This window comes from Onychostruthus taczanowskii, unplaced genomic scaffold (assembly GCF_017590055.1).
Source record: "Onychostruthus taczanowskii isolate IOZ18803 unplaced genomic scaffold, ASM1759005v1 scaffold9, whole genome shotgun sequence".
Lineage (NCBI taxonomy): Eukaryota > Metazoa > Chordata > Aves > Passeriformes > Passeridae > Onychostruthus > Onychostruthus taczanowskii.
Window position 1 is genome coordinate 9934003 of NW_024506993.1, and position 23150 is coordinate 9957152.

General features: G+C 41.4%; 1 protein-coding gene across 1 annotated transcript in view; it reads right to left on the reverse strand.

Annotated features, from left to right (window-relative positions):
* Window positions 1–23150, reverse strand: part of LOC121347397 (netrin-4-like) — a 45688-nt gene that overhangs the window by 10713 nt on the left and 11825 nt on the right. The window contains exons 3-5 of the mRNA XM_041426043.1: window positions 15144–15407; window positions 3241–3367; window positions 2702–2890 (exon numbers count right to left, since the gene is read on the reverse strand). Of these exons, the coding sequence (XP_041281977.1) occupies window positions 2702–2890; window positions 3241–3367; window positions 15144–15407 (580 nt within the window). The remainder of the gene's footprint in view (window positions 1–2701; window positions 2891–3240; window positions 3368–15143; window positions 15408–23150) is intronic.

Consider the following 23150-nt stretch of genomic DNA (forward strand, 5'->3'; position numbering starts at 1 on the left):
TAGCAGTGCTCAAAATAGAAACTCTTTCTACTGAGAAACCAGAGTTTGTTTTAGAGTCACACAACCTGAACAACCTGGACCACCCCCAGTGAGGTTTACTGGCAATGCAAGTTTTCAACCGAAAGTATAGAGAAGAGGGCCTCTATCCTGCACATTCTGCAGGAGGCTTTGCAGTTCAATGTTAGCTGATGATGGTCCTGGAAGAAAAACCTTCCCTCTACCAAACTGTCTGTTCTAACCAAAGCCTGTCTCCACTGGTGTTTCTGGTTTTGCTGTCTCTGATATTAACCAAAGTAGTGAAGAGTTCCCTGAAAACCTCTGCGGAGGTGCACTGTTACACAAAGTGCACACTTGCACGCTGCCTGCAATCCTCATGGGGAAGTGTTTGGGGATCAGGCCTTCCATCATACAAAGTGCTATCTATCATGGGAATTTGTCAAATCTTATTGTGGGAATTCTTATTTGCCTTAAATAAAAGGGAAAAGGCACAGATTAACCACCTCATTCCCAGTTTTCTCTGAAGTCTGTAGTTATATCCAGAGTTCCTCCTATTCCAACAGAGGTACAAGCATTGTGTACACAGGTGCTGCAAAAGCCAAGTGAGCTGCAATGCCTTTTCCTTATATCTTGATATGGCAAGCATTCATGAATGCCTTTAAACCCCTGGGAAAGGTCCCCTTGACTTGAATCATTCACAGATAGGGTCCTGCTTACTTTGCTGCTGAATCAAACCCATTAAATTCATCTCAGCTAAGAGAAACTCTAGTGCAGGCTAGTGATCCAGAGTACCTCTTAAGGAAATAGATATGCTTTAGAGGGTAATTCAGTCCATCTCTTTCAGGCATCTACCTTAGGCTGCAATAAATAATTCCCCAGAGGTCCCTCTGTTTCTCCACTGATAGAACAAGGAGCCTAGAAAAGACATATAACTTTCAGTGACTAAAGCAGGATGGCAGCTCTCTAGGCCTGAGCATGCAACTCACAGTGGAGACAATTGCATTTGGGGGCCTTCTGCTGGCAGCAGCACCTTCCCCGGTGAAAAGAACATTGTTGTGCTTCACTGGCACAGCAGGAATAAAGCTCTTTCAACAAGGTAAATTTCTGAACAGTTTTTCTCTTGCTATGCAGAGTATTGGCAGGGGTTACTGAGAGACCTGTAAGCAGACCAGACAAGAGAGGCAGACGTAGAGTCAAGGTCTGATTTCATCTAGGCAAAGAGTTCTAGGGTTTCCAGACAGATAGGCTGTATTTTCAAACAATGTTTTTTCCTCTTTGCTGCTCTCCAGTGCTCCTTGACTTTAGCAGTTATCTAGCATTACACATGATGCTGGTTACTGCACCATCTCCCTGCTGCTCAGTACAAGAGTTCATACACAGATTCTTCCAGGTGCTATGAGATTGAAAGCTAATCTTCTGGCAAAACAATTTGTTCTCATTACAATATTCTCCTGTAGCAAATCTGCTCGGAGTAGAAACAGAACTAGAAAGGGGCCACTATTGAACACTACAGGATACAGGGTGAGCCAGATAAGCTCACCCTCTGCCCTGTCTGCTGATCCATGTTCTGTGATGAACATTGTGAAAATCAGAAGAAAAAGTTGTGTGGAAGCAGTCTGCTGTCACCAAGTTCCAGTGGGAAGAAGGCAAAAGAGCAGAAACACTGGATATGTTGGGCACAGAAAGGACTCACAGGATATATCACAGAATATCACAGGACTCACAATCCTAAGGAGAGGAGTAACCTAAATGTTTAAGAGGAATCATGTTGAAGAACATGAAAAGGGTCAGAAAAGCTTCAAAAGCTCATTATGTCAGTGGGCAAGAAGTCAGACAGAGAATGAAGTTCTCTATGCAGGCAACTGATGTCTGAGCTATGGGGAAGGAAAATTATCCAAAGGGAAAAAAAAATTAAGTATATTGCTGGAAATAGCAACCTCTCAAACAGATGTGAGATAGAATCAGACATGTGAAGCCTGGCAGGATACTCAGGAAATGTTTGCTCTAAATGAGGGAGATTTGGGCTCTTTGCCAGACTGGCTGGGTGCAAACTGTCTTGATCCAGAGGTTGTACATTCTCTGTGTGCAGCCATTAGTGCCTCTGTGCCCAAGACACACCCTAACACATTCAGCTGAAGTGTTAATGATGCAATTAATTTGGGCAGAGCACCCTATAACAGCTGTAGAGTCTGGAAATAAGTCTGAGTTCTGATGTATTTGTTTCCAAGTGAATATGCAGAGTTCCAGGCTTCCTGGATCTTCTGCATCCATTCTATGTATTTATGTGCACAGATATTGCACAATCAAATGGAATTTAACAATATCTTGCACATAGGCTCACAGAGTCTTGACATGTACAGAAAAAAACCCCAGGTAAATAAAATGTGCCTCAAGAGAAAAGGAACGATATTAATTTAAAATCAAACACAAGAAGAATGTACCTTTCCCCAGGAGGTAATGCATTTGGGGAATTGAATCAATTATCACAAAAAAACATGTCATAACGTGGGGACAAATAGACACAAAAATTCAGGATGATCACCTTTGATCAAAACCCCCTGTAGTTTAGGAAAAGAATACAAAGAAAAGATAATGATGCTCATGAATTACCTCTATAGGAATTACTGATTCTATGGAAATTATTTTGTTCTTGTAATGATTCTTTCACCATTCATTTTTTACCTCGTGTAGGATGGTCACTTACGTTTGCAGACCTCTGGAGAAGACATGGGCTTCCCTCTGTCCCTGTAAAAGCCAGGCTTGCACCTCTGGCAGCGATGTCCCTCCGTGTTGTGCTTGCAGTTGTCACAGACTCCCCCAGTGCGCTTCCCTGAGGCCAGCCACACGCTCAGGTCGAAGTGGCAGCTCTCGGCGTGGCTGTGGCAGCGACACTCTGGTGACAACAGGGGAAAGAGCTTCAGGCTTTTGTAACTGACACACTAATCATGGTAGCATTTTCCAAACCAGTCTGGCAGTATTTTAAACCCTTCCAGAACCTGGTATGTGGGGGGTGTAGCTACCTGAAAACCAGATTTCTGGCTTGTAAATTCCACTCCCCAGTTGCCCCAGTGCAGAAAAACACCTGCACACTGAAGTTCTCCATCAATGACCAGCAATTTACCCCCGGTTTCTGTAATGGCACCGTTACTGTAAATCACAGAAGTCTTTGTGGGGCAGCTTTGCCTGTTGTTATGGTGAGTGCTCACCCCGAGAGCCTGGGTCAGTAAACTCCTTTCCACTTACTTCTGCATTCATTGGGTGCCCCCGTTTTCCCATCTCCTGGCTTCCAAGGCTGGTCGTTGTAGAGCGGAGCACATTTCTCACAGTGGTCCCCTGCCGTGTTGTGTCTGCACACACACTTCCCATGGACCTGCCAGGGAAAAGAGAGCAGTCAGATGGCTGCAGGAACAGGTGGAGACCCCAGCAGCCTCATGAGAAGCTTCTGCACAATTCCCACACAGCTGCATGGCTCTCCTACGAAACCCACAGAGCCTGGAGCTAAAACATGTAGCTCTCTCTTTTCACAGTTATTAGTGATGTAGAATTTTTCCTACCTTACAAAATGGAGAAACAATTTAACTCTCAGTTGGCTATTTAACTACTGCATTGATGAACAATCTGTAGACTCTAAATTTGGTGAGCTAACAGGTGTTATTTTGATTTACAAGTTCAGGGCAAGAGCATGCAAAGAGTATCAAATACACTCTGGGCTAGCAGAGCCAAGTGACAGGAGAGCACAGGCTAACAGAGGATGCTGGGCTCTGTCTTATTTGACATTAACACTGATCTGGAAATTATAGTATGGAGTCTAAACATAGGGAAGTGAAATCACAATGAATTATGAAATTTGAAATTGTTAGATGAATGAGGAAATAGTCATGGACATCCTAGCACAGTTAAAAATGTAGCAAAAAATATTAAAAATGGAAAAACACAAACCAGTACTCCCACAGAAAAGTGGGAGAGCTTTAAGCCATTCTGTGAGAAAGGCACTGATATTTTAACTTAGGTACAATAGGCACCATCCTACCAACTTACATATGACTATATATAATTAGATTAGTAGAAAAGACCCAGTAAAATTTTGGGCTATGGAACTAAGAGCACTATAACTCCAAGAGGACAAAAAATTGTACCTGCAATGCTGTGCTCAGTCTTGAACATCTTATTACCAGATAAATTAGGAATTAGAAGATGTTCAACAAAAATGAGCAAAAGCGGCCTGAAGAATGGGGTTGAAGTACATAAACCCATCTAAGCTAGAAAACAATACATAGTATTTGATGGGCAAATAAAGTGCAAAATGTCTTGACTAAGACTGGCTGAATAGTTCTCTCCGTGACTATTTGCTTGAAAAGTTACTTGAAGAAGGAACTTGCTTCCTTTGTACTTACTTACCTTCATTGGAACACAGTGATTTTTAGTCATGGAAATATTCAAATTCATATCAGATTTGGAAGCAGGTATTCACACCAGAAACCAGATCTTGCAAACTGAGCTAGTCCAGCCTTCAAAGTTACCATTGAAACTACTTCTGCTCTCAAGTAATTTTTCACACCAGCAATAAAGCAGCCACTTCCACAATAAACTGTGATTTGGTGCATAAGATTCTGTAATATTAACCATATCTAAGAACAGCCTTACAGAAGGGCTTTTATGTTGTTGCTAGGGTTTTTTGTTTTTTTTTTTTGTTTTATAAATAAGTAAATATTAGTCCAATATTTGTTTGCAATGCCTCAGGGAAAGGACTTCACAGATAAAATTTTTGGAGGAAATACCAAGCACAGGGTGTGAGAGAAAGGGAAGGGTGGTACCATAAGTCATGTTCTACATTTATCACACGAGCAGCTTCTGTAATGCCAGGAGACACAGGTACTAGAGCAGAGATGCCCAGGGGTTAGACCCCTGTCCCTCCGCGGGCTGGTGAGGATCCTGAGCTCAGCACAGCTCTGCTGCACATCAAAAAGCCAGGCTGAAACAGCATTTTGACTGGGGTGCGAATTGACTTTAACCCTTTCACCTCACCATTAACAGGAGTCCCGTTTCTCCTCCGAAAGCCAGGCTCTCCCCGCAGCCCCGCTCCCCATCTGGCAGCGCAGGCAGCCCGGGATCAGCAGAGCCGCCTCTCCCAAGAGCGGCGGCTGGATGCGCTCCCCTGCCCCCAAACTCATGTTCCCGCAGCAATTTGCTCTCCGCTGCCCTGGTTTCTAATCCTCCCCCAGCAGAAGTGATGCAGGGAGCAGAGGGATCGGCCGCAGCTGATGCCGTGGCCGCTCCACGGGCGGCTGGCACGGCCGCCGCCTCCTCCCGGCTCCGTCCGACCTCCTCCCACCCTCGCACGGGAAACTCATCCGCGTTCAAGGCATGAACAGCGTGACAAATGGCCGAGAAAAAGGCAAAAATACTGACACAACAGCGTTGTGCTTTTCCCAGCGTTCCCTTTTTCATATTTTTCCCTAGTTTGACACTTCAGGCTTTAAGTTCCCCCCTGTGGTCACAGGAGCTGCTCTTAAGGGGGCAGAGAACAGAAGAAAGGTAAAATGAACCTGACCCAGAACTATAGATTTGCATATCTCCAAACTTCAGACTCCGCCTGAACTTCACAGCTCATCCTGAAATGGATCAGAACAAAATCCTAGATCTCTTCAATTAGGAAATACTTCTTGAAATGTATTTCTATGTAAAATCTGCAAGTTAGCCCATTTTATATTTTAGGAATACATGTAAAAGCTCTGTGTTCACTATAGTAAAAAAAATTATATGAAAAATGCTGAGACCGTGCAATGGGCAATGGTAGAATTAAACCATGCAATCTCATTCTAGCCTTGAATGACATGATCAAATATTCATTATTCCACAGGACCCTGTGCTTACAGTGTGCAGCACAGATGGTGTGAACACTCATGAACAATTATTCAGAAAAATAAACAGGAAAATTCAGTGGGAGAGGAAAGGAAAGGTCGAGTTATTCTTTGGAAAGTAGATGTGTTAGTTTGCTCATTGTCCACTGCTTTGTTTGAACTGTAGTTTGTGGCATGTTGTGATCAGGACACATGCAGAGAAGAGGCTTCCTACCTGTGATCCCTGCTATGGAACAGCTCCCAAATCCACGTGGAAGGATGACTGGCTCTCCTGCTGGCTGTCTGCTTGGCTTTTCAGCCCTTTTGTCTAAGCCATTGAACAGGCACAGGGAAACAGGGAAGCTGGCATGGAGCTTCTTTTAGAAAGTGTTTGGGTACTATCATTTTTGTCATAGGTTTAAGAAGAAGGCAAAGAGAATTGACTGGTATTGGTGCAAAGGTAAAGCAAGATGAAAGACACAGTAGTCTGCCATATGTTGTCTGTGCATGGGTATCAAGGAATATTTTTTCCATGGAGAGTAATCTCAGATAGCATTCATAGGTGAAACAGCTACAGAAGAGAGTGCAAGATGAAGTGACAATAAATTACAGAAAGGATTTGGATAGGGGAAGAGAACAAAGATGAACAGCTCACATTGAACACAAAAGAAAAATGATTAATGGATGTAAGTGGCCATCACAGAAAGACAGGTTAATGCAGGAAAAGCTGAGCTGTGGAAAACACCTGTTACATTTAAGTGTAAGATGAAATAAGGCTAGCTGAAGTGGCTGTGAGTAATGAGACAATTTGTTCTGTTAGAGAGGAAGAGATAGGAGAGGCAGCCAGAGACTAAAGTCCACGAAGGAGCAAGAATGAAATACAGGAAACTGTGAGATAAAATAGGAAATGGGATATCTGCTTAAAGACAGAATATGAGAGTCACACTCAACAGCAGCACAAGGAGAACAGGTGTTTCCCTGAGTTGTTATTCACTGCTAAAATAAGTCTGCACTTCTCTCACCAAAGTGTACCAAAAAGCTGGAAAACTGCAATCTCTACCAAATGCAAGATCTCAGGATTTACTGGATCACAAATATCACACCAGGAAAGAGAAGACAATCAGACAAGTACAGATCCAGGGAAACTAGGCTGACACTTTTCTGTGCCCTGGAAAGCAGGGTCAGATTTACATGGAGATAGCAATGATTAATAAGATGAGGAGTGTCAGGAAGCAACAAGGGCCAGTTGCTCTTTAAGGGCCAAAGAGCTACAAGCTGAGGCTTTCAACAGCAAAGGCTGTGCCCTTACTGAGGGGGCACCATCCCAAGCACTGTGGGCAGAGCAGGGGGCTGGCACCACAGAAACAAAAAGGAAAGGGGCTGGGACAATTCAGGAGCAGCAAGAGACAGGCCAAGAAAGACACAACATGGATGCAAAGTCCATTTAGAGGGCAGAATGAGAGACAAGATACAGCACAGGCCAGGGAAAGGTGCAGGGGGAATGTGCAGACCTCAAGCAGAGCCCCAACACTCACCAGGAGACTGGGCCAGAGGCAGGGATGCAAACAAACAGCAAGAGCCCTGGCAGAGCTTAAATAGCACCCCAAAGCCAATGGACAGAGAGCACGGGTGAGAGTCCCAGGTGGGGCTGGTCAGGCTGTTAAAGTTCTATTAGTACCTTCAGGACACTAATAATAACACTGTGGTTTTCACTGGATTAATGTCATTGGAATCTTTAGCATATCTGCTTACAAAGAAGCACCTGAGGTAGGAGATACTTCAGCCTTCTTCATCTGGAGCTGCCAATCCAGGTGGAGGAAGCTTGAAAGCAAGGTGTGAGCAACAGAGGCAAAATTCATGCCTCTAGTTAGGAAAAAAGCCAATTTTTAGCTAGAGCCTGAGTAGTTTATGACGCTGATTTATATGAATGCATATAAATGTATTGGTATAGCAGATGAAAAATTGAGATCCACGGGATTTCTGTATCACCTCTATATTTCAGTTTGTTCTTTTGTTCCATAGGTAGCACTGCATCACTTGACATATCCTGATCTTAGGTACAAAAGTGTTTAGACCTCTATGGACTTCTCCACTATGCTCACTGCTGCAATATTTGAGTACTTTGGAAAGGTTATGAAATCTGTTTTTGACACCTCTCCTCATCTGCTTATCCTCATTACTCTGATAACTGCATTGTCTCTGAGGCTCTTTCCTATTCATTGTATTGAGAGTCCAGTTACTTTCACAACTTTTTTTGAAACTGGATGATGTCTTCCAAAGTTATTGTGGGGAATGGATCTGAGAAAAAGATGCAGACAGACAGAGTGTGTGATTGTATAAACCTCCCCATTTCATAATACCAGTCTGAAGTCCCATGTGCATCCCCTGGAATAGTTTGTGTTCTTGCACTCCTGCTCTCCAAGTGCATTCAGCTTGCTCCTGTCACTAATGCAGGCTGTCAGCTTTGAAAATTAAAAGTGTTGCTTTGAATGTTGATATTCTGGCTTCTTCATACTTCAAGTTTTCTAATCAGTTTTGCAAAGGGTAGACATAAACTGACATACCTGAATTTAGAGGATATAATTAGTCCAGGAAAGGAAGACAAATGTTTTGCTAAACTCAATCACCATCGCATTGGCTTTAATAGCCATGTGAAAGTGAGTTCTAGTTTTGTGTTTTGGTATAGCAGCTGTGTTCTCAGACTGTGGCTTCATGATGTAAACTTTTTTTGGACAATCTCAATTTGAGACATTTCCTTACTATTTCTTTCTATGCTATCACTTACATCATGCCCTGAGTTATGTATAAATTGGGCTGCAAAACAAAACCATGTTTGGAAAAAAGCTAAACCGAGGGGTTTTTTTCCCTTGGCACTAGTATTTTTAATCTGGATTAATTCCCTCATCTGTCTCACAGTACAGTCATGCTGTTACAAGTCTGGTGTTGCTGCCAAAGGCTTTGATTTGTACATCAACCACCTGAGCAGCTTTGGATCAGGACATAGAGGAGGTTATAGCTTTGTGCATTTTAATGCCAGGATGATCAGTTTGAACCATTTAGCTTGACCTGCTGTACTCAGCCATGAGTTTCATCCAGTAGTTCTTCCACTGAGCTCTATAACTTCTGGTGGATTTATAGCACATAATGTAGAACTTTATCCTGTTTTCATACAACAGTCCCAAGAAATTACATGATACTTGGTCATCTTTGCACAAATCTTCTTCACCTGAATTCTGATTCACAGTTGAGAAAGTGAGAGAAAATGTTCCACAGTTTTAATTCTTTTTTAAACTCTGTTCAGCTTTGTATAATACCTGACGCCTTTTGCTTTTTCTCTGCCCATTTAGTTTCTTTACCTATTGTCCTTTCATTAAACATTGTGGTTGTTGCTCTTTCTCCTCGGCTACTCTCAGTCTGTCTGGGGGCTTTTTTCCTAATGAATGAAGGTTAAATTTGGAAGCCTTCCAGGTCAGAGCAACTGTTGCTGATTCAGAAAAAATGTTTGCCTTTGGACTCTGCATTCACTCTGTAATGTCACTGGGAAATTTGGGATCCTGCAGTTTGCAATGACATCAGATACTATCCCTTACCTGCTTGTAGTAAATTGACTCTTCCTGGGTCATTTTGCATGGCTAAATGAAACAGTGTGTGCTGTTCTGCTTTGTTTCTCTTACAGCTCAAATTGGCTCTGTGGTCTCTCCAAATGAAAAGACATATCCATGCAGGTTTATAAAAAATCCTTGAATATCAGGTCCTAACAAGAGCACATACAACTTATAAGAGGCCAAACTAAAAATTTCCTTCAACTTTTCCAAAGTTGCAAAGAGAATGGGTGACCTGGAAGTCCCAGATTACAGTGCCTGCTGTGGGCAGATGGGCAGTTCAAATTCCTATTCTAATCAGGAATGAGAAAAGCCATTATTTTCCTCTGTCTCTTGCTGTTTTCTGGGAGAAGGGCTAATACATGTGTGTGTCAGAAAACTACTACACATATGGGTATTTTCTGAGGGAACTCCGTTTCTGGCTCATACTTGGTGGCTTTGGTAAATAAAGTTTGCAGGAACTTGACAGGGATAAGTAGAGCTGGGACACATGTGGCAGGGCCATCTGAGCCCATGTAGGTTTTGATCTCCACAGCAGTGAGTGAGTGAGCTGCTGCTGGTCCCAAATTCACTGAATTGGTAATGGTGGAGAAAAACCAGTGATAGTGTCCAGCTGAGTATTCAGACTGACATCCCTAAGAACTTTTTGAACAGTAACAAGATAATGTTACTCAGCCTGTAACAGTTTCAAAACACAGCTCTATCTTCTGCCTGAATTCACCTCCCTCAGTTCATATTTCATTCTGCTTGCTCATTGTCTTCTTTCTGAATTCTACCTTGATTATTATTGATTTTGGGGACAAGCTGTCCTCTTGGTTTTGCCTGCAGTGCCAGTAATTCCATTATCAATCTGTAACAAACTGCAGACAATGAACAGCTGTCAGGCTGAAATGCAGCGTCTGAGTTACAGTAGGTCACCAGCTCTTGGTGAGTGTCTCAAGAATGGAGGAAGTACAAAGGGGAATGAGACCCAGTATTGAGTGCCTGAACCACAGAGTAGTGAGTAAATACCACTGTTCAAATGTCCTGAAAGTGAGTGGTACCTCTTGCATTTCTGAGTTCTGGGCTGGAATCAGATAATGTGAAAACTTAGCTGGGGATTATGAATAGAACTGCGCACGATATCTGAAGAGGAGGTAGATAATATTTACAAGGCTTACAACAGCCTGGTCACCTAGAAAACTGATGTAAAAAAGCAAGTTTTACCTTATACAACCCCCATTATGCCAAACAAGGAATCCTACTTAGAACCAGATCCTGCTCCCTTTGAAGTAAGTGGAAAACTTTCCATTTGCTTCGTTGTGGAGGATCAGGCCCACAGGGAGTCTAGTTTGTCTCTGTAAACAGGATAAAGAAGCAGAAGAAACATCCGAGGTCACTTGTAAGAATTTCCTGGCACTGTAGGTACCAATAATTAAGAAGTAAAAAGAAAAAACCCTAATGCTTTATACAAAAACATTTTCATCCACATTCGATTTCCTCTTTCCAAACTTACTTCCCATGAGCTAGAAAGAGAATTGTGAAATGTTTGGCAAACAAAAAGGACTTTGGTCTAAATTCTGTGTTCTGTCCATATGCACTTTCTTCTTTGTAAACTTTGTTCTGGAAGCACCTCTGGACTCACCTAAAATGGGCCACCAAAGCAGATCCTAAACCTGGCAGCTCTGTAGAGACACACATAGCTTTGTACATCCTGCAGTGTCAATACCTTGGACAGGATTGTGTTCTGCTGCATCCAACCATAGAACAAGACTAGATGCATTCAGCTGGCTGGGTCCTGGCAGTTGTTTCACTTGTAATAGCATGTTAACAACCCCCAGTAACAAAAATTAAAAAAAAAAAAACAAAAAAAAAACCCAAAAACCAAAAAACCAACCGGGAAACAACTTGTAAGGGTTTGAAAAATGCAGGCTGTGATATTCAGGAAGGAGAATTTTGCCATTAGCTACCATACAAAGCTATTGAAGCTGGGTGAGGAATGACATCTCTGTGTGTCCTTTTATTTTTCCAGTCTGAGGAAAGCTAAACAGAAACCAAGAAAACATTACTGTCAATAGCAACGGACCTCAAATTCAAGACATGTTTGTTCTGAAGTTTCTTGTCTATTTACAGCTCCCATCTTGATATCTCAAAGTTTTCCTCCTGTCAAACATGATATTCTCAGTAGTTTGTACAGGAAATGTCATCTAGATAAATTGTGTTGAGGGGGGTGCATGGCTTGTTAAAAAAAAAAAAAGAAAAAGCTCCACAGAAAGAGTAAATATTATTGTTTTGCTCCAAAATAAGAAGTCAGAGAATATTTTCATGGGATCCTAAGCGCCTATTTTGGATCTCACTGTATTTTCACAAACTCATGACGAGAAATATGCAAAAAACTCTGTAGGATTTCAAAATATGAGGAATGATGCACCATTTGGATGTTGGGTTTACAATCTGCAGTTTTCTTGTATCCATTTGTTACTATGACACTGTGGCATCTGTGACATTGCCTCTCACGGAGCTGCTTTTCTTATTGGCAGCCTCAGTGGAGAAGCCAGAACCTGAATGGGTTGCCATGACTGAAGTAACAAATTCACAGATAAACTGATCACTGATAGATTGTCCAAAAGCCGCAGCTCATCCAGTCCCTCCAAAATGGTGTTGAAAAATACTGGTTCAAAAGTATCAAGAAATTTGCTTTAATTTTCTCCATTATTTAGCCTCCATGTAGTATCAGTTTAGCAGCATTAGGAGTATTACAAATGGAAGAGATTTCTGTCGGAGTAGGAAGAGTAGACTTGCAGCTTAACACAATAATGCATTTTCTGAGACCCAAGTGCAGAATGATCCCAGATTTTTGTCCTATCCCATATCAAACAATTACAGTTGTATTCTACATGAAATTGTTTTTGTTCTTGTTAACTACAGAAGATAAATACGTCATAGGAGGACTATGAACAATTAAGAGGCTGAAACTCATATTACTTAAGACTTTCTTTAGAGGTCTTTATTTTTTGCAACATTTTACTTAATCACCTACCAGCAGCCCAGGAAACAAAGCTGCTCTGCCTTCAATCTGTAAAAGATATGATATCATCCACACCAGCCACATTAAAAACTGTGTGTCCTGGGATTTGTTATGCCCATGTGTACCTTAAATATTAGATGTGGCCTGTGGATTGAATCAGATTATCTCTGGATGTCCAGTGTTTGTAACATCTTTTCCACACCCTGTTTTATGTGGGTCACTATTACCATGTGACTGAAAGCAGAGCACCTTTCCTCTGCCAAGAAATTGCAAAATGGCAAAGATTTTTTTGCAGTGCAGGCTGGCTGATGGGAACTGTGTTGTTGGTGTTGAACCCTCAACAACAAAGGCTTTTTCCTCCTGCTTGTAGGCAAGGAGATTGCTGTAATTCAAGCCAAAAAGTATACACTTACATAAACTCCCTCATGCCGGCTGTGTAAACCAAACATTGAGATCTGGACCAATGTGAACTCTCCCCTCACCACTACAATATCATTATTGGTAAATATTAGATAAAATGCAAAAGGATCCAGGGACCTGGATCTTGCAGGAGTGAGTTTTCTTTTGTGTTTGGGAAAGACTAATTTGTAATGTCTGAAGTACAGAAAAGATGAATACAGTAGCATGATCATCTTTACTCCAGGCTTGTGTGATCTGGGAGTAGAATTTTAATTTTTTACCACCTAAGGTTTCACACTTCTCTGGTTAGTACAAAAATAGAACCTAAGGAAGGACATGGAGCGAACCTTCCAATCATATCTGCAGAAGGAGGATCAACTGCTCACTTTGGTTACTGGGGAAGAGGAGAAAGGAGAAATCACCTAAATTTGCAGCAGAGATTATTTAGGCATGCACTAAAGAAGAGCTTTCAAAATGTTAGAACTGGAACAACTACTGAAGGTTTGAAGGTTCTTTGTCAGGAGAATCTCACTCAACAAGCATTCACTAGTGGATGTTCAGGTGTGCTTGATCACACCTTTCTGCGAGGACACAAACCAGCCCACTTCTGGTCTTTTCCAGGCCTCTTCTAGGGTTCTAGAGACAGTTAAAACTACAGAAGGCTTTTCTTATTTTTTGCACAGCTGTGTTTGAGTTCTTGCTTAGACAAAGACTTGATAATATCTGTGAGAATCATGTGCTGCATCCACCCTCTGTCTCCTGGGACATGAGTCACTCGTGAAGTGCATTTCATCAAAACTATTTCACCTTCTGCCCTGTGAAGTCATTGATGGCACAAAAAGATTCTATTCCCTTGTGACCAGTGGGAAAAATATCCAGTTATAGTTTACAGTGGTCATGCCAGTAACACACACAATATTGTGTTTTCCTTTTCTGATGGGCAGAATGTTTATTTTTCTACCAGCTGCATTCACTTAGTGTGTTATTCATCTATTTGATTTCACTATGTGTCTATTTAACAGTTTGCAGTAAGGATGATCCACTCTCTAAACAGCTTTTCTCCACATAGTTATGATTTAAGTGGGTCTATATTATTTGAATCTGATAGTATCACATAGTATAGCTGAATCTTGAATTTATACCACAGATGGAACAGATTCAGAAATGATTTGAAAGTCATACAGTCCTAATTATCTTACAATATCTACCTCTGAACCTGGGAAATTGAAAGGAAGACAATGAATACACATTCCAAAATAACGTAAGCCAAAATGTCAAGTATACCATGTATCTAAAGGGACAGAAATTAGCTTATGATGTTTTTCTTGAGTCTTTTATGTCAGAGTGCACTGGGGGCTAGAGTTTTAAGGGTTATTTGGGTTTTCAAAGCCTAATAGAGAGACAGAGACTTCTGGATCCAGGGAAGATATTGACTAGTTTAAAGTGTCTTGAATTCCGTCTCTGATGTATATGTGTAAAGGTACATGGATATTTGATTAGATTAAATCTCTCCACGATTGTTTTTACAGTTCTCTACAGAATGCTTGCAGCTAAATCAAAAAGGTGCCATCAGTCATTTTCTCTGAATTTCAATGTCTGAGTGTGCATTCAAACACAACTGCTCTTGTGCACATCAAGAGTCAAATGCAGATAAAAGACTGAACAGGGAAGGGACACTCCAAGTACTACAGAATAATTTTACTAAAAGGTTTGGCTTTAAAAAAAAAATTTCTAACTTATTTTAAGATGCATGGATAAAAGAGTGGGAGAGCAGAATTTATTTTCACATCCTGAACGTTGCTGTCCATGTTGTGAAAGTAACAGAAGATTGAAACCCTAAGTAGCACAGAACTGCTCATGTCACACAAACTCAGAAAATCTGAGATCTGATGCTGAAATTCTGCCCAGGACAGACTTTGTATCAAAGATATTAGTTCAGTTCTGTGCAGGCATATAAGTAGGAGATTTCACTCACTATATTTGGGGTTGGATCTCTGTTTCAATTACAAAGACCCCTTTCAATTTATAGGTATCTTGAGGCGCATGGGTTTTAGTAATTTATTTGAGTTTAAGAGTTCTAGAGTTTTTAGCAGTTATTATCCATGAAACTGTAGAAAGGAGCATAGGAAATATTTTCCCAGAGTGGTGTAGGTTTCACTAATGTGGATTGACTGTGCTGCCCTTTTTTTGGATAGGCTTAGGGAGGCTAGGACAGGATCACACATAAAATATACATTTAGGCTGAGGCAGCAGAAGCAAGTAGCAAGTCTAGTAAGCTGATAAATGTCTGGAACTCACCATGTTCTCCATGACTCCTGTCCTGTTGGCAAGCTCACACTCCTCTGCATGCCCATTGCAAAAGCAGCTTCCCCGGATGATCAGGTCATAAATAGCATAGTGGGCAAATCTTTGGGGTTTCTCTACCAATCCTGAGCCATGGCAGGGACATTCCTGTCTTTTTAACAAAAGCAGGCGGAGGTTGGTGAGCTTCAGGAGATCCTGAGCCTCAGGACTGTAAGGGTCTTCGATCTTGTTAGCCGGACTTAAGGCACGATAAATCACCTGAAAGAGAGAAAGTTCACATCCTAGAGCTGATAACAGTGCTCTGCACACACAGCAAATATCCCAAGATGATCTTCAGGAAAAAGCAGAAAGCCCTCCCTTCTTGCAGTTCAGCCAATATGTTAAGGTACAAGAAAACTCTACTTCCTTGTGTTTCTGAGCCCACTGACAATAGTGTCATTCAGAGAAATCCAAGGTTTATCGGCACAAATGCAGTGCTAATGCCATCCCAGTTTCTGGAAGCATTTTAGGAGCGTGACTTTGTTTAGAGTTCTAGAGTCAAGTAAACAAAGGCACTAAAGGAATCTGTGAAAGAAGTGGAAACTGTGATCAGACTTTTTTCCCAGGTCACTTGAACTATGGTGGAAACCCAGCTTAGCTTGGGGCAAGTGAGCGCTGAGGGAGCCCTGTCTGTGCACAAAGCCAGGTGGTTTATTACTTAGAAGCAGCTGCAGAGCAGTGAGTTCACAGGATCCGAGGTGCTTGGTGCCTGCTGGCTGTGTGCAGGTTGTTACTCTTCTGTCACAGCATTTTTGCTGTTTGATAGTTCTCCAGAGCAGTAACAGTTAGGCTTTGAGCATCACAGTTCTAATTTGGTGTTCAACAGTGATTGTTGTATTTTAGCTCACCAGCACTCTACCCTTCTCTATCTCTTGGGGTGTGCTTGTTTCTGTTGCTTTTGGGAGAGGTAGATAATGGAGGGCTGCACCACAGTCCTTGTCATTGAAATAGAGAACTGTAAGCACTGTTTCCAGGCTTAGATGTGTTAACTCCAACTGGACAGTAGTTTTCTCCTCTGCTTGAGTTTTTCCACCATGGCAGAGGTATTTGCCCTTGGGATTCTTTGGCCCTGCTTTATAAGTGGTCACAGTCTCTGTCTGACTCACTCTGTTAGTATTAGCAGAGTGAAATCTTTGTTTCCGTAGGGATTCCCTTTTTCTCTCTCTCAGTTTTTTGTTCTTCCTAATGAACTGACCAGTTAAAATGTTTGTAGCATGTAAAATACTTTTGCTCCTTTTAGCTTGCAGAAGCCATAAAAGAGCTTGTGGTTTATGCCTAGGAGATAGTTCAGCTGCATGTTGATGGCACATGGGGAGACAAGTACCCTTAATTAACAGAATCAGCTGCCAGGCTTTGCACAGAACCCAGCAAAGGCACTGGTACCTCTCCCACCTGTCCACAGTGTTTTCTATTTGGTTAACTCTGTTCTTTTTTTTTTTTTTTTTTTTTTTCTTCCTTTTAATTCTCTTCTCTTATACTGTCAGCTACTTGCAAAGCTGCAAACAGCCTTGCTTGGTGAGATCAGAGATGCCCACAGCTCCTTGTTTGACCGAGCTGTGGGCAGATTGCCGAGGCTGTGCAATGCAGGTGCCCACATTCCCCTGACCAATGAAGCCATGACAAAATAGCCCAAGCGCTTCCACCCTGATGTCTGCATTCCCCTGGTCAATGGAACCATAAGCAAATGGCTCATTCTGTTTTGTCCAGGTGCCCAGCATTCCCCTTGCTGGTGGATTCACAGGACAAAGACCAAATCTGCATATCTGTCCAGTTCCCCTAATCCAGGATGGTCTGATCTTTTTGGTGGAAAGCATTATATGAACCCTGTCTCTTTCCCTGTCCCCTGTGGATCACACAGAGGTGGATTGGCTTCTCCTGAGTCCTGAGAAACTGCTTGTGTACAGGCACACACATCTTCTTCCCATGTGGTCAGCTAAACTAAGACCAAGGCAGGGAACTGGGTGGAATAGTTCTGAAGAGCCTGCTGAGCTCAGAGATCTTGAAGAATGGTTAAAAGTCCCTGTGAAACTGTTTAAATTGGCATAAACCAGAGGAATCAAGGACAGAGCAGTCTATTTAGTCACTAGCTTTTATAAGCTCACACTTGAAGTGTTCTCACACTTAGCATTCTTGTCTATGGTTTCTCTAATATACATGCTTAGTTAAAATGGTATCTGCTTTCAGATGTACCTCCAGAGGATACCCACCAGATAAGTGGCTTGAGAACACAAATGCTAGAGGTACTGCACTCCATAAAATAGACATCTGAGAAGTGATTGATAAAGCATTGGTTTCTGCAAGACCTGCTCCTGCCAGTGACCTTCTTACACTGTTGCATACAGGAAAAGCCTTATAAAATAAGGGCCTTGTTACCCTTGCACATTCATGGCTCAGGCCTGCTACTTAGGCTAAGCAGAAGGGAACTGTGGGAGAGTGACTCAGCTGGAGCAGGGGTAGAGAGATGTGAGAGCCGCGAGAGCCGCGCTGCGTGACTGCCGCGTGGCCACGTCGTGGTGTGTGGTGTGTGGTGCTTGGGCTTTTTGTGCCTTTAACTGTGTAAACTGATAACTGGATAACTGCTTAAAAAGGCCTGGTTTTTGCAATAAAGCCCCTCTCGTTTGCACTGCCTGGGCACTCTGTGCTGCTTTGCTTTGTACATTATACAAGGCTGGGCAAGAGGCCTCGTGTCTGTGCCAGAGATCCCAGCTGTGAACAGCTATGGGTGTCCTCACAGGAGATAGAGAGGAGGGGTGAATGAGGGGAAGAAAAAGAGTTTTTACTGGGTCTGTCTGAAAAAAAAATCAGCAGATAATGGTCAAAATATTTCTTTTTTCTCTCTGGCACTATACATCTTCTTGATTGCAATACTCTTGCACTGTACTATGGTGAGTGTGAAGAAAATCCTGTGCACTACTAGAAACCTATTTTATACATGGTATGACAAGTTAAGCAGATGGGTTCATGTTTTGGGGTCTCCAGTCAATTATCCATCCTCCCCATGTCATAATTGGCATTCTGAGAGCAGTGAGGTCTTTAGGCTAAGAGCAGCTGTCAGGGGCTCTTCTCTCACCAAAGGGCCACTTGCTTTCACCAGGCTGTTCTGTTTCTTGTTTCTTTGCTTGACAGCTTAGAAAAAGGTTTGGTTTCCTGTGGCTTTATTGTTTTGCAAATATTTTCATTTCTGGCCTTGCCTCTTGAGAGGGGTTGCTTTGGCATTTTCCATATCCCATTAGAACACTGAACATCATTTGTGAGTAGAGACATTAATAGCTTGGAAGTCCCATAGGGATTGTGGCATCCTTTTAAGAAAAAACAGTATTCCATTCCAGCTGAGGTACAAGAGTTTGTTTGTATGATTAATTCATGATACATTTCTGTCTGGGATAAGCTCACTGGTGAGGCTGGATTTGCTTGTCCTTATTTCTCCCAAGGCAAGTCTTGTTAAGTGTTAAAGATCTGATTTGAGTGACATAACACTGCTGAGGTCTTCTGGGAGCTGCTTAAATGTTCTTCTAGGATTCAACCTCCAGTAAGGAATTAACCTTCCTTTGTAAAAATCAAAGACATTTTGATCAGCAGATATATTGTGCCAATAGAAGTAGGTTTAGGTGAGGTACATTTTGCAGAGGTAGCAGTTTTATTTAACAATTAAATCAGTTTAGCTTTTATTTCACATCTGCGTAAAACTAGAAAATGGAATTTCTTTCTCTTCTGGATGTCCCATTCTCCTTGAAACATTGGTGGTTAAAATCCTTGGGCACAGGCAATTGCATAAGGCAATCATCATCTCTTGCCTCATTTTTAATATTTGATTGAATGTTCTGTCTCACGTGAAAGTGCCAGTCAGATAGTGGTTCTTTAACATATAGATTGCTGTACTGTCAAGAAAAAGATGTTAATACCTGTAATTTCTCCTTATTAGTCTACTATATATATTGATTGAAATAATTCTAGATTGGGATAAATTTTTTTAAAAGAACTGGTCTCACCTTACATGCCAGGAATTATTTTTCCAAAAATGCACAGTTTAGCTAGAAATAACTAAATAAATAACCAAACAAAACCAACTCTCTAAACTTTTTTCTGTGTTACGAATGTATGAATATTTTTTTAAATGAATGTGTTTGGGTTTATAGTTCCCTAAGGAAAAATGGATCCTAAATTAAGAGAGATTGGTGGCGGCTATATATATGGGTTAACAATTTTATATGATTTAGGGAAGAATTTTATTTATTTAAAAAAGGAGAAGGTATTGCTTTGATAAAAATACAGAGTGGGGAATGCAACCATTTGGTCATAGCCCCAGCACAATTGCTCACTATAATGCTCAGGACCTCATGCTGTTCTGGATTGATTTCAGTAGGAACTCAGTTTCATGTACTGTTTTCTTGCCATAAAAATGGGATATTGGTATTCAAGTACTTTGTGCAATGGAAGGAATATTAATAAATTCGTATCTGGAAAATTCCCTGAGAATTCCTGGAGATGGATATCCATACATGCAATTTTAATAATTGCAGGCAAGAGATAAGAGTTTGGCCATCTCAATCATTGATGCATGAATGTATTAAAGATTAGATTCTAAATGGATCTAAGTACTAGCTGTTGGAGGAGACATTCCACCTTTTCAATGTGTTATTTGTTCCTTTTATTTCAGTTCACAAGTTTGGTAGTTCTAAAGCCTATGAAGCAAGTTCCTTCTATGCAGATAGATATTTGACCTCTGCCTTTTGCAGAAAGGCAGAAATATTATTATTTTTTCATTTCCCAGAGATACTGTGTGAATTTTTCCATTATATTCATTAAAAAGATGTGAAGATATAATGAAAAAGTGTTTTCTTTTAATTAAGATGCAAGTTTTGAAAAGAGCTTCCCATGATTTTCACTGTAAAGCTATTTTTCATCTAATGGAATCTCTATCTGGTAGAAAGCTCTGTTCTTTTTTTTTTTTTTTTTCTGTAATGGACTGTTCTGAAACCTCCCAGTTGTTTCCCTAAATATCAGTGTGCAGCTGTCATGAAAGTAGCATAGGCACAGCTGCAGAAGAAAATTTGATGGTGATTGAGTCTGCTTAGGGACACCCTAGAAATCTTTCCATTTTTAATGGACTGTTCTGAAATCTCCCAGTTGTTTCCCTAAATATCAGCATGCAGCTGTCATGAAAGTAGCATAGGCACAGCTGCAGAAGAAAATTTGATGGTGATTGAGTCTGCTTAGGGACACCCTAGAAATCTTTCCATTGGACTGGGTGAAAGTAGAAGGTGTGCAGCACCTCTGTAATTTAACCCTTGGTGGAAATCCGTCCTAGGTTATGAGTTTCTCTTATAACCAGGAGCTGGCACTGGAGCTGAGTGCTGAGTAGGATGTTCATGCTTATCTGCATATCTGCTATCGAGCGCATATTTGTCATTCTCATTCTCAAAAGTCAGTCAGCTGCGCCTCAAAAAGATGGTCCCTGTCCTCTCCTGACCTTCCTCTGAGCAAGGAAGTCTGGAAAATGCTGTAAGTGTACAAAGCCAAAGGGCAGCCACTGTTAGGTGACTGGTTTTACTGTATATAAGTTGGCTCTGCCTCACATTGTTTTATCAACAATCAAGAGATCATCTTCATTTCGGAGACAGTGTCTCAGATTTTTGATTTCTTGCCATAGGTTTTGCTTCTCCATTCCTGATGCATCTAATTCTGTTTTGTTAACCTGATCTTCCAGCCAGTATTAGTCAGAAGAGATGTGGACACAACAAATGTTCCCCCTTGCAAAGTCATAGCCTAAGGTCAAGGAATATGAATCATAAATGGAGGGCAGTGCCAATGCATGGCCTCCTGTAAAAGAAGATCCTTATGCAGAGCAAGAATTTGATATTACAGATCAACCTTAAGCTGTGTTCATCATGTTGCACACACTCAGGTTAATGAGGTGAGAAATGTCTGTGTGCTTATATTGGGTCCATCAGAAGGAAGCTGCAATAAAAAGTCTCATCACTCCTAAATCCTCTTCATTAAGAGATTTTCATGTGAGTTGATTTTATTCTTAAAGGAACAGTAAGCAATTGTCTCAGAATTTTTCCTACCCAGTGACATATATCCTCTGTTTTATTTGATGGACTCCTATCTTGTGATACAGTAGTCTTTTTTCTGATTTACTGTTTGGAGTACTGAGGAAATTTAACTCTTCTTCCAGCCATTAGAAGGTCTATTTTGACAACTCATAGAATGGTGTTTTTTAGTCAAGATCTGGTGCTTTTCTGTCCTTCCAGAGAACAAAGCTTAGAAACCAGTATGGAATATGGTAGCTTGTTAAAGAAAAAATTGTACTTTTGATTTTTTAAATTTTTTTGATCTGGCTAAACTCAGCTACCACCAAGACAGTGGCATCCTAAATTCATTCTGTATTCTCCAAATCAGAAAGGATTGATGTGCCTTCAGTTTGCATTTGCTTTGAGGTTATTCCAGTAATCCAGCTGGTGTGGCATTTTAATATTAATATTTAGGCATAGCTGCTAATATGATTATGGCATAATTGAAGTCAGGCAAATCTAAAAGCCATGCAGACTTTTTCTATTCCTCAAACAAATTGTGTTCTGTAGGTTCAGGTTATTTGCAGATGTACATCCATGTAGAAAGGCAAGGGTTGTAGGGAGAAGCAGTACCCTCTGAGGCAGGTAATGTAGTTGGAACACAAAATCTAGATTATTTGACAGAAAACCCTTCAGCTTTCAGTCTGTATATAGGGAATGGGCAAAACTCCTTCCTTTCTATGAAGCAGCACCTTGTGTGGGGATGTGAGGACATTTCCATTCTCCCACGAAATGCAGTGTCCTTTTTCATTACAAGGGATGGTGCTTGCTCTGAAATGGCAAAGGGTGGTACAAGGAGTTCTGTGATCAACAACCTGACTGGGAACTGGGCTGAGAACAGGAGACTCATTTCACTGTCTGCTGGATTGTCAGGAAAAGGTAAAACACCTCATCACCATCAGTGTCAACTCATGTCAACCAAGCTGTGTTCTCACGGGAGAGCATCCATTTCTTGTAAGTGGAGCCATTTGTATCTCTTAGTCTTGGCTGAAATCTTACACATGAACAGAATAAGCTAAATGTATAATCTCACCATGTCTGTGATGTGTGGGCAACTCTAGAGCAAATATTTAAATGTTCTTTTGCCTGGAGTTTGAAAATTACAACAATAAATTACTACATTTCATAGCATTTTAGGCAACATTTTTCTTCACACCTGAAACCTGGATTAAAAAAAGCAATGGCTGGAACTCCACTAAGGTTTTATAAAAAATGGTGAGAAGAAAAAATAGGATGGTATCTGCTGCCTTGCATGTTCAGAAAATGCAGAAGCAATGCTAATAAACCCCACTGCTGTGTCTTTCTGGCTGATTTATAATGTTGCAAACATTTCTGAAATGGTTCATTACAAACCAGGTCAGAGTAGGACACTTGGTGCCCTCCTCAAGTTCACTTGCCAGGGATGGGATTGCTGGGCTAGTCTCAGTCAGTTCAAATTCCCTTCAGAGACAAATCCTTGAGCCCCTTAATTCTTCCTCCAGGGAAGCAGGGCCTGGCAGTGCTGTCAGCTTGTTTACCCTGCTGCTGTTAACTGCTTCCTCCCAACCTGCCTCTGCATTCTGTCTGCTCTGCAACTCAAGTTAAACAAAATGCTGAACAGACAGACCCAGTCATACCAATCAGGCACTTACCTACGCTAGTGACTAATCCCTCCTGGAAACTTTCCAGATGGAAGCTGGAATAACCCTGCTGGAAATTGGAATAACCTGAGCGTCATGCAACTTTCAGAGGCCAGTGCTGGTGACTGTTGGATAATTCACTGAAGTGCAAGACTTTGAATCAATTCAAACACAAGTCTTTGAATCTTAGCTATTGGGAATTCAACCTTGTGATGTGCTGAGCAGGTTTCTTTCCAGTGACCCCACTGCCATATGAGATCAGAACTCTA